The 17,573-nt window shown below is 34.1% G+C and overlaps 2 protein-coding genes across 5 annotated transcripts; both read right to left on the bottom strand.

The window, feature by feature from the left end:
- Positions 1-2,269: 2,269 nt before the first annotated feature.
- On the bottom strand, positions 2,270-8,103 carry LOC110698305 (tetratricopeptide repeat protein 1-like). Its single transcript, XM_021875714.1, has 5 exons — positions 7,649-8,103; positions 6,738-6,917; positions 4,295-4,421; positions 4,033-4,146; positions 2,270-2,915 (listed from the first exon to the last, which is right to left on the bottom strand). The coding sequence occupies exons 1-5, from the start codon at positions 7,964-7,966 to the stop codon at positions 2,800-2,802; spliced, it is 855 nt and encodes a 284-aa protein (XP_021731406.1). The 5' UTR covers positions 7,967-8,103; the 3' UTR covers positions 2,270-2,799.
- Positions 8,104-8,473: 370 nt separating this feature from the next.
- Positions 8,474-16,303, bottom strand: LOC110698304 (SWR1 complex subunit 2-like). 4 transcript variants are annotated; one of them, XM_021875711.1, is made up of 12 exons: positions 16,066-16,303; positions 15,816-15,888; positions 15,632-15,701; positions 15,204-15,275; positions 14,937-14,980; positions 14,554-14,857; positions 13,515-13,590; positions 13,296-13,415; positions 13,042-13,110; positions 12,411-12,453; positions 12,015-12,080; positions 8,474-9,418 (listed from the first exon to the last, which is right to left on the bottom strand). In XM_021875711.1, the coding sequence occupies exons 2-12, from the start codon at positions 15,881-15,883 to the stop codon at positions 9,229-9,231; spliced, it is 1,122 nt and encodes a 373-aa protein (XP_021731403.1). In that variant the 5' UTR covers positions 15,884-15,888; positions 16,066-16,303; the 3' UTR covers positions 8,474-9,228. The 4 variants fall into 4 exon arrangements, with proteins under 4 accessions (XP_021731403.1, XP_021731404.1, XP_021731401.1 ...); XM_021875712.1 differs by having other exon boundaries at positions 16,073-16,303; XM_021875709.1 differs by having other exon boundaries at positions 15,816-15,970; positions 16,066-16,301.
- Between the last annotated feature and the right edge of the window lie 1,270 nt (positions 16,304-17,573).

Raw genomic sequence — 17,573 nt, 5'->3', positions numbered from 1 at the left:
ACGTTAGTTTTAAAAAATAAAAGCCCAAAAATTTGGACTTTCATTTTAAATATCTTTATATCATAAGCTGACAAACACACCTACTTCTTTACATCCTATCTTCTTGCTTCTTCACGTGAAGATATGACTGCTATTTTATTTTTTTATTTAATTTTATTTTTTTTCAAATCTTGATCACTCACGTGAAGTGAACAATTAGGGAAAAGAAATGAAATTATTTTAATTTCACATAACCTATTTTACCACTTTCTAATTTTCTCTCTCCAGCTCAAAGTCTCAAACACCCACACAATTTTCTAATTTCTCTTTCCACCTCAAAGTCTGAAACAAAGAAGTATCAGATATTCAAGTGCACCAACAAGTTTATTTGCTCATCAAGTTGGTGATAATTCTTCTTGTGGCAACCGCAAGTGTAGAAACTAGAAAGAGCATTTTTATAAGTTACGAAATGATATACTACCTCCGTTACATATTATATTTGCAACGATTAGACATTTTCCTTCTTTACCTTATGTCAAATCGTTGCAAATAATGTCTAACGGAGGTAGTAGATGGTTATTTTTAAATGATTATTGTTTGGTTTCTTTCATAGAGACAAATATTGCGCTTCAAAGAAATTAAAATCGACAAGAACAATTGTAATTTCTTCTAAATTATGTGTTGTTTTGTTTTCTCTTTTAAATAATCATGAATCTTTTTCATGAGTACAAACCCTATTATTTGTTGTGTTATTAAAAACGATTTGTAATTTTTGGAGATATGTCTTTGACAATGTATTACTTTGTACTCCTTACGTTGGGATGATTAAGTTGAAAGTTTCTTTTGAACCCCCATTTATAAATTTCTGGATCTGCCACTGAGTAGAACAAAGCCTCACACTTTAGATTGATCAAATAATTGTTGTATCAAAAGTTATTAAAAATAGGGAAATTATCAATGGTGCACCCAAGGTTTGAGCGTTTATCAATGGTACACCTACTTAACTATTATTTATCAGCAGTACACCCAAGGTTTCACACACTCATCTACCGTAAACCTAACGTTAAACAAACGTTAATCAAACGTTAATTTTGGTTTTTTTTGTTTTTTAACTTAAAAACTCCCTCCTTTTTTTCTCCCTTGCTTTCCCTCTTTTTTTATAAACTAACTCACTCACCCACCCACTCCAAGTGTATATATAGTTTCCCCCCCTCTTTTGCAGTTTACTCTTCTCCTTCTCGAATTTCCCACTTCACTTTCTTTTTATTTTATTTATTTTGGCTTGTGAATGGCTTCTTCTATCATGGGGTCTTCTAGCAATAGGAATGGTAGGGTTTGTGAATCAAATTAGTTAATTGCAACTGTGACCCCCTCAAGATATGTTGATATTAGATTCTCAAGCTCTGTTTCAAACCCTGGAAGACCCTACTACAAGTGCAGGTTGTGTGAATTCTTCATGTGGGTTAAAGAGGAGCATATTGTTACTGACATAGCAGGTAGGGTTGCTAATACACCTGAAGCTACTTGTGTTCAACTTTTGAGGAGAGATTTCAACGAGTTCATGCACAAAACAAATGAATTTGCATTTGATGGTCAAAATTGTTATTGTTATGTATATGGTGTTATTAGTAGTAGCTTTGAAATAATGTAATGTTGTTGTAATCTTTTCTTTTGATATCGATAAAGCTAAGTATGTTATTTTTATGGACTTCTAATTTTAAAATTGCTGAAATTCTTATTTAAACAATAACAAATGATGTGCAAATCCAAATGCATAATTCAATACACAAAGGAAACTATATATGTATACAGTTGGAGTGGGTGGGTAAGTTAATTAGTTTTTAAAAAAATGGAGGGAAAGCAAAGAGGGAAAAAAGGAGGAAGTTTTTTAAGTTAAAAAAAAATAAAAAAAGCAAAAATTAACGTTTGTTTAACGTTAGGTTTACTGTAAATGAGTGTGTGAAACCTTGGGTGTACTGCTGATAAACAATAGTTAGTAGGTGTACCATTGATAAACGCTCGAACCTTGGGTGTACCATTAATAATTTCCCTTTAAACATATGGTTTATTCTGTATGCTTATAGTCTATTTTTACCAACTTCAGAGCAGCAAGAAAACATCTCAGAGAACCATTTAAGGTGATGAACAAAGATGATGAAAAGATTACTCTAAATGCTCTCCAATTTACATAATACACTACATTCACCGTACTCTTTGAACTGAAAACAGAAATCGCAGGCTCGGAGCTATGCAATACTCAGGGTTCACACAATCGCATTTCACAGAAACATTAGTCTTGTAGATCATTTTATTCGAACTTGAGTAAATATACGAATAAACTCAATAAGTCAAGGATAGACAACCTTCAGAGTTTAATTCAAATAAGCTTTAGTTAAGCCCCAACTTTTCTATCAACATGAAGTAAATAAGGTAATCACGGCAACAAAAGATATATATTGTTGTATAAACAGCTTTTAGACCCAGTATAGTGCAATATTTCTTGCGAAATGGTGACAATCAAAGCCATTTTGCAGTCTATAAATCAAGACTAGAAACAGCAGTAAGCCTTCACAAAAGATAATATTGCGGTAGCCATTGTTTTGGGTAATGCAATTGGTTTCTGAAAAAAACACCAACTACCAATATGCAGGCTAGCTCAAAGAATATGGATTGCAAAATTAGTTCCTTTTTCTTAGCTGGTAGTCAGGTAACATCACCAGCTGCGCGAAAAACTTCCACCATCGTGTGCAAATGGTCTTCTAACACTTAAGTACCAAAGCTGCTTCAGTTTTAGTGAATTGTAAATATCCACCAAGTAGACTAGCGTTGAAATGAAATTGAGTAAGAACCAGTGTTAGGATCCTTCACGGCTTTGAAGTTGTCGACACTCATTCCAAAGCGGCCAAGTATATTGTTACCGACGTCCTTGAGCTTTCCTGCACACACACATTATGTTAGGACTCCATTCATAACATGGCAACCATGACGGACTTTCTAATACGTAACATTTTTCTTCGCAATCAAAAGGCTATGACCGCAAAACTATAAAGAAACATGACATACACACAGAAACAAACTTGTTGCAATTTCTAAATCAAAAGGCTAAAAAAACACTTAACATATAAAAAGAAATTGGCAGTTAGCCAAATGCCAATATTGTGAATTTAAATCAGCAACAATTCAACAGTTTACCGCTGTAGAGCATCTGGTTTTATTGTATTTCTATATAAGGTCCGAACATTCAGAAGAATCAGAACTCACCACATGCATAATATACCTTATTACATTGAAATCATTACAAGATAACTCAAACCATTTTGCAGCTTAATTGAACTAACGCATGCAAAATGGTTTGAGTTATCTTGTACATAGTATATAGCCTGTACATAGATTTCCTTACAAAGATAGTTCAAACCATTTTGCAGCTTGATTAGTTCATAAAGGAGCAAGAAATTTATTTTGAGTAAGTTTATAAAAAGATGGAGAATCTCTGTTCATCATAGCCAACTGATTTAACTTCTTCCCTGCGCCAGTAAACACTCACAAAACATATCCTTAAACTCTCAGTAAAGTAGACAATCCTCTAGACATATATACAAGCTCTCTCAATTATATTGCTTCCACTTTACATACTTTAGAAGAACAAGCCACAGATTATTGCTACTATATACTTTAAGATGGGTTGCCAGTAGTAAATTTTCGACATTATGGCTAAGCTCCAATTCCATACTCGTTGATATTTCTAAACCTTAGTCAACTTAATTTTCATCTTTCTGATAAATTTATTTGTAGCATTTAGCTGGCTAAATTGAAGGACAAAGTTTGGCTTCAACTTTAAACAAGGGGAAAATTTCAGCACGGGTAGCATCTGACTTGATTTGCACACAAATCCTCAACCTCAATACAGACAACATCAAGTATACAATAAAATAATCAAGTGCATTAACATCAATAAGCAAACCACTTACAAAATGGAGAAAGTAATCACAAAGGAGAGTAAAGATCAAAGAATGAAACAAAGAAAGAAAGAAAGAAGAAGAAGAACAAGGTTACCAATCATCTCTTCCTTCATTTTCTCCATCTTTTCTCGGGCTAACGGCTCCAACCTAACAATATTTCGCCTAGCCTGGTCATTTGAAGGTTCCACTTCCATTATTTTTTTCATATCTGCAAAATATCAAAATAGAAACCACCAAAAATGGTATAAATGCACGAGGAAATCAGATTATGAAAGAATCATATTGGTAAATTGCTAAAATATCATCTCTAAAATAAATTAATCAAGCAGAAAACGCGGAACAATTTGGAAGCTCACCAGAGATAGCCTCTTCATATCGTTCAAGCTTCTCATAAGCCTCTCCTCTCCTAAGAAGAGCTTTAACATATGTTGGATTTAGTTCTATAGCTTTTGAGCATTCCTTCACTGTCTCGTCATACTTCCCCTAAATGAGCAACATGCAAAAGAATGGAATTACAGAACTGAAATAATCATTAACAGGAAGATAGTGTCTTCCCTGCCTACAATTCTTAATGGCAGCCAACATGTAGAAACACATAAATATAGTATGTTATTGAGGTGAGGGGTGGGAGCAATATGTTCAAGAGAGAGAGAGGTTCATAATACCTAAGAGAAAAAGCTACACAACCCCCCCTCCCCCTTACCCCAATGGTACAAAAGGAACACACAAAAGATATTGCACATTCTATCCCGCAACTCAATATCACGTGACTCACAGCCCAGTTTACTCACAACCCAATATCACATGACAACAAAACTCAGTATATACATAGATTAGTCATTTGTGTATCACTCCTACAAACAGTAGACTCACTACCCTGAACACAGCAAGGGCAATACTACCTCTGTTTTTATTTAGTTGACACGTTTTGACTTTAGCTCTATTCACACACCTCTTTTTGACCGTGTTTTGTGCTTTATACGTAATGAAAAATATAATCACGTGGGATCTTGTTAGATTCGTCACGTTATATACTTTCAAAATATCAACTTTTCATAATTTTTGCTTATCGATAATTAAAGATATTAATGATTGAATAAGTGCATTGACAAACGTGACTAAAGAAACGTGTCAACTAAAAAGAAACGGAGGAAGTATAGAATATGAGCCACATATGTTATGTACAAATTAAGCATCCAGCTAACAATTGGATACTTACTCATGAAAGCACCAACAAGATACAGAATTAATAAGCAGTGTGGGGTACATATCAGATGCAAATTCAGCTTTATGAACATGCTAATAAAACTGAACACACTGAAGTAATAAGCAATATGAACTTCAACCATAATTTGGTGGCCAGTGCACCATAGTCAGTTTTCTGGACTATTAGTTTCAGCCCTTTCATGTAAATGTCTACTCCGTATAACACAATCTATGGCCAAAAAGTTTAGCAACCAACGCACAAAGTTCTACATTAAACACACCCAAAGGAAACATTTTATTGTGTTCCGTTGGAATGCTACACAGTTTGAACCCAGATTTTTTGTCATGAATTGAGCAACAAGCCAACAACCATCATCAAACAAGACAAAATATAAGCAAGCCCACAATTAAATAAGCAATATTGTAAGAGAAGTTTATAGTACTAATAATAAGAAACTTTTACCAGAATCTTCTTGCTAAAAAAATAAAATAAAATTGCATGACCCTTGAAACAAGAAGGAAACAGAATCACGGAATAAAATGCAATAATAAATTGGTTTGTACTAAGGATACTCAAAGGCTAAGATACTTGGAGATTAAGTACTAGTCTTTATTTATAAATGATTATATTTTCCAAGATTATGCTACTACCTCAAGATTTAACAAGTAAAACTAGTTACTTTTGAAATCTTATATCCAAAAATATCTTTGAGAACATAACATCACCACAAATTAATGAGTGATCACCCATTGCAACAAGCCATTATGTATACCAGGACTAAAACAATTTTGAACTAAGTATAGTTATAACTTACGAGACCCAAACAATACTTAATAAAAAAGTTAATCTCACGAATAAAAAATGCAGCCTTACAAAAATTCAATCTCTTCATATAATAAAAGAGAGGTTATTTGCGAAGTGCTAGAAAACATTCCAAACGCCACAATAATAAAACTGCAATGACTTAAACTTACTAGACTAAATAGCTGTGGTTTTAATAGAGAATATCAACCCTAACCTTCCAGTCACATTAGTAGCTCAATTGGAGAATACTTCCCCCCACCTCCTCTCCAGTCTCCACAACATTCTTTACGAAAACTGTGAAAGCCCCAAAAGTTTAAAATAGGGAGAAGGTGAAATAAAGTTTTCTGACAAGCAATAACAAATGACAAGCCATATACGCAAAATAAATTATCCAAGATTAAACATAATTACGATTCTATGTCTCAACAAAAGCAAGTGAAGAACCTAGTATCCTTTTGTAAACTAAAGGGTCATAACCCTGAAAGGCTCAAATTTCAGTCAATGTACAGCACAACGGGAAGGTTTCCAAAAGAACACTTAAAACCTGAGGGATAAGACATTAAAGACCAATGATTGTTATCTAAATTAATTCATCTTAGATTACTTTTAAAACTAAACTATTCAGCAATAATGGAGGTTTATCAGTTAGAATTTATAATCACAGCTTTAATTATTCAAGCCTTAATTTCAGTTAATTGTATCTTGTCCATTGATGATTGCCTAAAAGACTAAAGCTAGCACACATCAGTCTACAGGACCGAGATCAATAGGAAGCAACAGTAACATACCAGTTTCAAGTAGCATATTCCACGGTTCGAATGGCAGATAGAACGTAACTCTACTGATTCAGGCATTTCTGGAGCTACTTGTAGAGCCGACTCATACTTTAACAATGCATCCTCAAATTGACCATCCTTAAACAATGTATTCCCTTCTACTTTTGCATCATTAGCTTGTGCTAGCGCTCGCTGTTAAAAACAGAAGGAAGCCATTAACAGTTTTGCATAAATGAACAACAGTCTCATGTCAACTAAGATACATAGAAAACACAAGGCTTCCATAAGTACATCAAGTACTCAGGCATGACAAACACTAAAAACAACAAAATTCATCTGTCAATTATTACATAAACATCTAAAAATAAGTAAATGTTATTCAGTCACCACATATATAAACAAATCGACAACGTTGTAAACACTAAGCATCAGCCAAACATTAATATCACCAACAAACGCGTGTTTTATCACAACTTTTTAAACAATACCATTACTCAATGCTTATACTTGGCCTATAGGACTGCGCCTATCAAAACCAGAAAATCGCGCTTGAGCACAAGCTAAGAGCTATCTCTACAAACCTTCCTCAAAAGAAGGATTCCAAATGCATTAGTTTATCAATCTGATAGTATCAAAAGACCAAACTTACAATACATTACAATGATACTTCATAGATAACCAAATATAATCCAAAAATTATATCTCTAGCTACAAAGTATAATCAATACTAAGTTCAAGAGAGCATAATGAACTCCTTATTCTACAGGAAGGTGAATTTTAAGCAGAAAATCAAATTCATATAAAAAAAAATGTCTAAATTCAACCACAATTCTCAAAAATTAACAAATTTATAACCAACGATAAGTTAGAATTGCTCAAAAACAGTTCCAAAATCAAAATTAAGAAAGAGAAATTAACAATACCTGTTTCAATTGATCATCATCAAGAGCATCTTCATAAGAATCATCTTTAGCAGCCATTAATGGCGCAGATTGTTCTTCCTCTCCATCTCCTTGTTGATTATGCTGTTGTTCGTCGTCGCCATTGTTATCGTCATCGCCAAAATCGGTGCCTCTATCAGAATGATCGCCTTCGCTAGCAGTTTCGAAACCCTCAGAAACGTCTTTGTTGTTGTTGTTGTTAATGGCGGAACTCGTTTCAGGTTCAGAATCGAGATTTTTGTGGTTGATCTGGTGTTGTGGTGGTGGTGATTCTTCGTTTGCTGGTTCGATGACCACCATTTTTGAGAGTTTTCTGGGAAAGAAGGTTTGATTGTTGAGTGAGGTTGAAGAAGAAGAAAGAAGGTTCAAAGTTGAAGGTTTTGGGTAAATATTCTTCGAGAAACCTCTCAACTTCTCTTATTATTTTGTCTCTCTAACTTTTTTATCAGTACTTGCACTAATTATGCATTGATCGGTCTATTTAATGTTTATTTTAATTTAATACGGAAAATTTGTATTTTTAAGTTATCTTATCCAATGTCTCAAGAGCGTTCTTTAGCTTTTGTCATTTTAATATGATACTCGTAATAAAATGTTATGAAATACAAAGCATTTGTTTCAAAAAAATAATGATAGGAAGTATTGTGCTATATTGGATTAGTCACAATGCGTACGCTTTTAAAGTTATGTGCATTAATGTATGTGACAATCAAAGTAACTTACGCCCTTTTGGGGTTAACATTATGGAGTAAGAACAACAAAAAAAAAACTGTCATGCTTTGTCAATGATTGACAAATACTACGAAATGAGAAAAAGGTGCTGAGAAAAATTTTATATGTTCAACATAAAAACTGAGCAATATCAAGCTAACCATTTACCATATACTCCATAAAAAGAGGGTGGTAATTTATTAACTTTTACTACTTTGCTCCTATATATACATAACTTCAACTATGTGTGTGTCCATTAAACAAAGCACATTACATCTGATAAAATTTAGGCACTGAGAATTGAGAAAAAATCATTATAATAACATAAATTCACATGAACTTCTAAATCGCCAAGTATAAAACTCATGTCAACAACGCTTGGGCTCACATTGATCTTCTTGCACAGTCTTGGATAAGCATGGACAAACATCCTATACACCACAGCTGCTTATCATTGTTCTCCATTTTTGCTTATAATGAATGAATTTAGGCCGACTATAGTCACAGTGGGTTGTTGCAAAGGCACAATATAGCCAAGAGTCGACTATATCCCAAAATTAGATGAATTTTTGTATTGCCACCGAAAAGGATCTTCACCTAGGACATTCAGTAATATGAGCTCTGAATGATTGCCAGAAACCACAATTCAGCAGCAGCATTTCTACACCACTGTAGCTTCTGTATCCACTTGCTCTATTACTGACTAGGCAAATGAAATGTTTCCTTCACCAAAGCTTGATGAATCAATCTGACATTCCAATCTCCAGCTGTGGCATCAGGGTGAGACTTATCGTACTCCAATATACACCTAATTGATGGCATAAAAACTCCGTAACTTACTGCACTAGCAACTAATCTGAAACCAAATCGTCAGCAGATGGAATTCTGTAAAACCGCCTCGAAGTTTGAGTATATGATATTTCATTTTGATGTGGGGTGGAAGATCTCTTCCTCTTTCTCATAAATCCTTGCCCAATTATTGAATCATACAAATCACCACTAGCCAACTTACTTTCAGCATGGTTATTTTCAGCAGAATAGCTGCAGTACAAGAATAGGTCAGTCAAAACAGAAATCATTGGCATCAGAAGAATTGCTGTCAAAATTTCACATGCTTCGTTTGATCACATAGCTCAATCACATCCACGTATAACACAAAGAAATATAATTTTATGCATATCATTACATATTTACATGGAATGATATTAGCTGGCCAGAAAAACCTAGCCAACTCAAATGAGGTTGGAGGCAATTGAAATCAAACCCTCCAACACCACTTGGGAAGCGGGACTGCAGGGCTCTATTATTCAGCCCCCACATGAATCTCTTGACTCTCATTAATTATAAGTCAATTTAATATTACTGGCTAACTAATTGCTATGAATTACGTCTTATTCGTAGTAATGAAAAGAGATTACTAATCATGTTCAAGATTCCATCAATATTCCCAACTAATGTCCCACACCCTAATGTATGAATAATAACTCTTTAATTACATATCCAAAACTGCAAATGCCTCAACAGTGAACAGGAACTCACAACACTGAATGAGATAAACAGATAAACCACGCAGCAAGCATAAATTTGGCAATGGCAAATGTTGTGTGGAATATTTATCATGTTTACATGGCACATAATGACATAGAGATGAACACTAAGTAAACCATGTCAATAGAATAACAGAAATAATAATTAAAAAACATGATAAGTAAATAGGAAAAGGGAAGAAAAAAAAAAAACCAAATAATATGTGCCCCTATGAAACTGCCCATAAAAGTCTTAATTTCTTGTGATTTGCTTTTGCAAGTGTGAAAGATTTTAATTACAATACTTGAAAAATTGCATCGAGATGATTTATGTTGTTTGAAATGTCTCAAAACAATATTAAAAAGCTAGACATAGACACTAATTGATCAGCAAGCAACAGCAAGAAACCGGAAGCAATTTCTTTTGTAGACAATTCCACTATTCCAGGCCTTCAAAGTTCCAACTCAGTTTCATCTGACCAACTATGCAAGAGTCAATAAATTCATGATTTATATTTTAATATTTCTGGAGAAAATATCTCAGCAATGCTTAGATACGTCTAATATTCGGATAACCTTAGTGTAAGTATGATATTTTGTATTCTAAGCGGCTAAGCCTGTAACCACCAGTAGCCTCTCTCTACATAAGGTAGACATTTAAGTTGTAATAATCAGAGTGTTGGAAATTTGATGAATGGATAGTCTGTCAAGCATTTTGTATTCTAAGGTTGTATCCAATAGAAGCCTCTATATAAGGAAGACAGTTGTATTCATAGTCGCAAAATTGATGGATGAAAGGGTTTGCTCAAGCATTTTGTTTATTCATTCATGGGAAGAGATTTTTGGCGTTTAAGTTCACAAGTGAAAACCGTAACTTTTTCATAAAAAAAAAAGGCGACTTTATCCACTTAAAACCTAATCAGCCCTTATTCCACAAGTGCTTGGTTAATAGTTCTTTCACTTTGGTTGGTGACTATAGTTTTGGTGGCTAGGTCCAAATTTTTTGCTCATAGTGCTTTCTCCTATGTTTCTCTACCACTTCATTTTACCAAAACTACCTGTGTTGGAAACTTGGCAATTAGATGTGGATATGACATGACACTTCATTTTAGACCAAACCAGGTAAAATTGTTAAGTCACTGAGGTATTGTTCTCTTCACCCGAATTTCAATTATCTTATGCCATAAAATTATATTATATGAATTCATTTGAGCTTATAAGGCCTGAAGTTATCTTATCTATACTTATTAGACATGTGACAAGTGACAATAAGGTGGGGAGAATGGAAGCCTGATCTAAACTTATTAAACCTGACCATAAATTATTTGATATTAACTTATATTATAAGAACTTGTCTCGAACTTATTATACCTGAAATAAGTGAGGAGAACAAACCCTTAACCAGGAAATTTCAATTAGACACATTTATCAATACATGGGTTGGAAACTTCCAGTTGAGTCCAGGTAGCATAGGTTCTCTCCGACAGTAGTTCCACCCGTCACTAGTACTACTGCCCAAACAATCAGATGTTTCATCTCTGTCACTTCCCACCATGTTTCATAAAATTACTAAATTTTGAGATGAATGTATACCAAATTAAGTGAAGCTAAAGGTGGAGGTGACAAATAAAAAGATCTAATGACAAGACATAAGAATCTGAAGTTCTGAACTGTAGGAAAATACCTTCGGAGCAACTCGAATGGGAAATTGGACAATCTACCAAAAAATTACAGGAATATGATTCACACAGCATCAGCATATATCAACTGGTTTAGAAGCTTATGGTTTCAGCTGTACACCACAGCCTTTTACATGACAACCTATTGTTTCAGATAACAGATGTATTTCATAGAAATTTCTTCTATGTTTTACTTGAATGTAGAAACAGATTATACTTCTCTGTCTTTAGCAGTGAATAAATTATCCAAAACTTTAACCCAACAGAAAACTTATCCGCATAATATCATATTCATAAGTAAATGGCCACAAGAGAAGGAAAAATAAAAGGGAAAATGCTATGGTGTTTGTGAGTTATGTCACTTCTAAGTGAATGAAAATGAAACAGAAGTAAAATACGAGAAAAAGGTGCATTAAGACAATGAAGTAATACCGTTCACGTATTATCTGAAATGCTTCTTTTGTTGCATAAGGTAGCCCTGTCTTTGGATCTCGGTACCTAGAATATATCAGCCATTTAAACATGTTAGAATATACTGTCTGGTAAACATATAACCAAGGCATGAGTACCATCTCCTTCAGCCTATTCAGTCTATCTTAATACAAAAGGCATATATGTTCTAAAGAATCGTCAAATTAATTAGTCTATAATAGACATTGCAAAAGAAGCTATTGAATTGGCTTACTGGAGATATGCATTTGGTATAAAATGGAGAATTAAGAATGGAAAAACTCCAGGTTACCAATATGATAACCATATAGTCAAACCTCAGCTTCTAAATAAAAATTCCCTTTCAAAATAAATAACGCTAGCTTTTGCAGTTCTTACTTTGCAGGCAGTCCAGTGACAACGCATAGCGCTTTCTGAGGATCTGAAAGGAAAAGAAATTTGAATATCAAATTTTTCTTGATTCATAGGAGCAGGAACAATGAAAGGAAAGAAGAAAATCACATCAGAAAATGTATCCCAGAGGTTTAATATTCTTTCTTTATTCACAAGGGGCTTGGCCAAAGCCTTAAACCCCTGTGGATGGCAAGAGAAAAATATTAACATTTTTCATCATAATAGTACCAAATGGGCTGCATCCAGTAGCATATCGATTAATCAAGGGTAAGTAGTAACAACTTTTACAACCCTTTATTCTGGTGTGATTTTTGTAAGCTTTTTCCACATTGAATGAAAAGTTGTTCAATAACTAATATTAGTCCCAATTAATCTTGAAAGTGAGCTTACAAAAATCAAGACAGAGAGTGAATAAAGATGTTCAAGTATGATATAATAATTATTTCTTTACATAGAACAATCAAATTAATATAACAGGAACCAAAATGTATAACATGTGCTCCTTTATATACTCATGGTTAACCGAAACTCAGAGATTTACTACATGGAAATTAAACACCTACAAGATACTCCGTACATATTTTATCAGAATGGCCTTGCATACTCAGGAACTTACAAGGAACTGGTTTTGTAGAGATCTGAGAGTCAAATGATAGTCCATTCCTGAATTCGATAAATGTGTTTCCTGCAAGATAAAAGTATATAAGCAGAGTTAATACATTTAATTCTGATTGTCTAATTTTAAGGCCCTTTTGAGAAGGGATCCTGAACCCTTCTCAAAAGGTCATACATCTTAGCTAAAGCATTGTCTCTCACATATAATAAAATGAGGGTCCCAGTAAGCATAGCTAAAAGAGAAGAAAAACTTGCCATTTTTGGATGAATATCGCATTTGTGGGCCAGTATAGACAGCTTTATGCACAATAGCTCTTTTCTTAACTTCCTCCTCCCTTGCTAATACACGCTCCAAGTGCCTCAAATTCATAATCTCTGCAATATATTAATGATAAAGAAGTGAAAATCACAAGCTCCTTTACTACTATTAAATCCATTCATAACCTCATTTAAGAAAGAATCAAAAGATGAAACCTGTCTGGGCAGCTTCCAGGAGCATTTCTTCTTGAGACATTCGTTTCTCCTCGCCTTCTTTTTTCCTTTTTACAGGCTGATAATTATTTCAAATGAAACAAATGCTTCAAATCAGTGAAGTTATTACTTTTTTATATCTTGGAACAAAGACATGTGAACCTGAGTAATTCAAGATAGAGCATATAGTTTTTAAAATTTAGTTATTTGTAATATAATTTTGATGATTCATTTTGACATAAACAAATAAATATCATGCTGATAGCAATAGAAACATTTTCTTGTATTCTGTGCATGTCTTATGCCTCTTCTTACAAGTGGAAGATTCTTATCTACTACAAGCACTGAAAGGTCCTTTATGGCACTAATGGTGGAAGAGGATGGTGGATCAGGAGGCGACAATAGTGGGTGTGGTGGCGGTAGAGGCTTTTATGAAAGTGGAAAACGTGATTATGGCAGTTGATGGTGGGTTTTCTTAATTGACCAGGATGAATTTATGAGAGTGGTTAGGTAATTCAAAGGATTAATGAGTTAAAGTCAAGTGGGACCACGGGACCAGTGAATAGTGACTTTCTTAAAATGTGACAAAATGTGTGTTGCATGTAAATAAACATAGAGGAAATATAAGCTTTGGAAAGAAGGGTGACTAACAACAGCAAGAGAGATGCCTAGCAAACAGAAAATTTAGAGCCTAAGAGTATAATCTGGGCCTCCTTCCTACCCAAGGCACTAAACAGCTTCATCACCAACAATATATGATAAATAATCCAACGATTTGCTCTTGACAACAGAATAATAGTATGAAGCAGAAATCTCTACCTCACAGGTCACAACCCACCCATCCATCCCAACACACTTCCTAAATCCTAATAACAAAACCCAAAAACTACTGCTTTATTAAAGGTGGAAATCCATGAACAAAAGTATGCATATATGAACTTAAAAAAATCATAGAGTTATGAAATTTCTTAAATAAAATAAAAATTACTGTGGAGGCTACAATGCAGTATCAATATAAACGTCAATGGGGGGAAAGACTTACCTTCATTGTAGCCTGTAATGCAGCACGTATAGCTTCTCTTTCAGCCTGCCTAACAATAACTGCAGTTCTAGTAGATTTCCTCACAGATTTTTCTCCTTCAGCTTCATCACCTTCCTCATGATGATCTGAGGTGGTAGGTTGTCCGGAATGTTTTTCTTCATCAGGGACCTCCACTATTTCTGAAACATCCTTATTCATTTCTTCCTTCAAAGATTCTTCCAATTTAGAAAGGTCCTTCTTCTTCTTTTTCTTCTTTGTTTGTGGCTTTCCTGTATATATTAGCCGTTTCTTTGGCCTCTTCTCCCTGCAAAATAGCAGATCCTCCGTTACAATTTCATTGTCAGAATCAAACAACTACTCAAGTTTTTACAATCAATATAAACCTTGCTTCTGCCTCATTCTGTACTCCATCATCAGGCTCAGGCTCCTAAAAAAAACAAGTGTAAATATCTTTAGCTCAGGTACTCAAGAGCACAAAACCTCATTTCGGAAAACAACCAAAACACACAATGCTGCACTACAAACTTAAAGAACAACAAGAAACTTACCAGTGTATAAAATTTTAAGAACAAACTTAAACAACAACCAGAAACTAAAGGGTGCAACTACTTTTTTTTAAAGAACAAGATAGCAGCTGTTTAGACACTCACATCTTCACCGAAGTCACTATCAAACTCATCAGTGATCTCCGGTTCCGCTTCATATTCTCCATCATTCTCTTCCTGAGAAATCACAAAAGCACAAATACAATGAAAAACCAAGTCATACACATTGAAACATGATAAAAGCAACATTATAAACCACCATTACATCAACAAAACAACAGTTACTTAGCAAGACATGTCATGAAAACTCTTCCCCAGCTAAATATACACATTTAATTAATGAAAATAGAGGAGGGAGATATACTAAAGAGGTAATTACTAATTATCTTGAGAACCCAATTCAAAACTTGATGCAACAATACTATAATCTATAAAAGGGCAAGTAATGTAAACGGAATTCAACCCGAGATCTTGGGTACCACCCTAAGGGCATGAAAGAAAAGTTCATTCTCAGCAAAATAACACAAGATTACCTCCAAAAGCGCGTCTTGATTCCAGAAAGCCTCATCTTCTTCAAGTTCATCATCAAGCAATTTGGTCATCCTGGTAAACACAGAAAACACCCATTACCTCAAAATTCAAAAAAAGCCAGGAAAATTAAACAATTAAGTCACAAATTGAAGTTTTCTGCTACTAAAATTACTGGAAAAATCCCACCTTTTTCCTCGAGTTGCTCGAGAAGTACGATCAAGTATGGGTGGTTGTTCTTCATTTGAGGGTTCCATGATTTCTGAAAAGATTGCAAATTGAAAAACCCTTGATGATATTCCACCGAATTGTATAGAATAAGTAGGTAAATAGCTCGAAATCAACTGAAATGTTAACAAATTGGGTTTGTGAGAAAATTGTAAAATCAGTATAAATAAATTGAAGTGAAAGAAATTAAGTAACGAAGAAGAAACAATACAGAGTACTGTATAGTGTATGTAATCCGGTGACGGTGGTTCGTCGGCGGCAATCAGGTGGTTCGAGGAGTTTTATGCCCTCTGTCTGCTTCCCTTGCGCAGTTATGCTAAGAGTATGAGAGATTTAGAGAAATGTAAATTATTTGAATCACTGTAGGAAGGAAGCAATTAACAATAATAATCTCTCTAAACACACACACAAAACAAAACAAAACAAAACAAAAAAATTAAATAAATAAATAAAAAATAAAAACATAATGACCGGATCTTAGGCGGATAGTTTATAACTTTATAATATAGCCCGCGTAAGATGATTAAGAGACTTTTTTGTTTTTTAAAATCATATAATATGGTATATCACATAATAAATAAAAATTAGTCAAATTTATCAAAACCATACGTAATAATTTTGAAAACTGACAACCATTAAGTGGAAACACCTTTTTTTTTTTTTTTTTTTTTTTTTGTTTCTTTGATTTTTAGTTTTCAAAAAAAACAAAAAACTGAAAACAATGATGTCAAACAAGTCCATCATTAACAGTTTTTATCAAAACTGCTAATATATGGGTTTGTTAATCTAGGGACTCGACATATTTAAATCTACTTATATATTTACAAATTCTCACGTTCTCCTCGCGACCCCACCTCTTCAAAAAAAATTGCAACTTTGTTTTTTTAAAATGTGTTTAGTCATTTACTTAGAGAGAGAAAGAGGATTGTTGTCATAAAAGTTTGATTTTTTTTTTAAACCTCTAAAGCCATTAGCAGTTCTCAAACTAATGCCATTAGTAGTTTTAAGCTAAACCAAAGCAAAGCAAACACTATAAAACAATTCCTATGTGGATGGTAGATTAGGAATTAGGATTTGAGAATTTGTTATATGACTAATGCAATTTTTTTTTAATATTTTTATTTTATTTTTTTGGAAACAAGCAAACAGGATGTCAATATGTTAAATCAATTTCCACCAAAGTTATTAAACTTTGGGGAAAGTTCAAATGTGCAACAACATTCCCACTCCGCTTCACATGTAAACATTTAAAAGTAAAGGAAAGAATTCAACGAGTAATATCATCATAGAAGAGATTGGAGCAGCCCCTTTGTGATTGTTGTTGACAGCATTCACAACACTAAGGGCATCACATTCTAATATCACCTTGTTGAACCCAAATCTACTCGCCAACTGCAAGCCGTATGCAGCAGCTCCTGCTTCAGCCAAATCTGGCGACCGTTGCACATCAAGACACTTCACAGCAGCCATTAACAATCCCCCATCAGCATCCCTAATAACCACACCATAGCTCACACCAACATCCTCCATTAAATGAGCATCGACGTCAATTTTCACTGCAGGGCCAGGAGGGGGTTTCCAACTCACACTTGACAATTGACATACCACTGCTTGGTGTTGGACTGCAGACCCTCAACTCCTCATTGTACACGCCATAATCCACGCAAAGCTTAGCAAAACCCACTGCAGTACCCACTGAATCAGACATATTACCATCCC

The sequence above is a fragment of the Chenopodium quinoa genome, unplaced genomic scaffold (assembly GCF_001683475.1).
Source record: "Chenopodium quinoa cultivar QQ74 unplaced genomic scaffold, ASM168347v1, whole genome shotgun sequence".
In the NCBI taxonomy this organism is placed as follows: Eukaryota; Viridiplantae; Streptophyta; class Magnoliopsida; order Caryophyllales; family Amaranthaceae; genus Chenopodium; species Chenopodium quinoa.
This window is presented reverse-complemented; position numbering and strand designations above follow the sequence as displayed.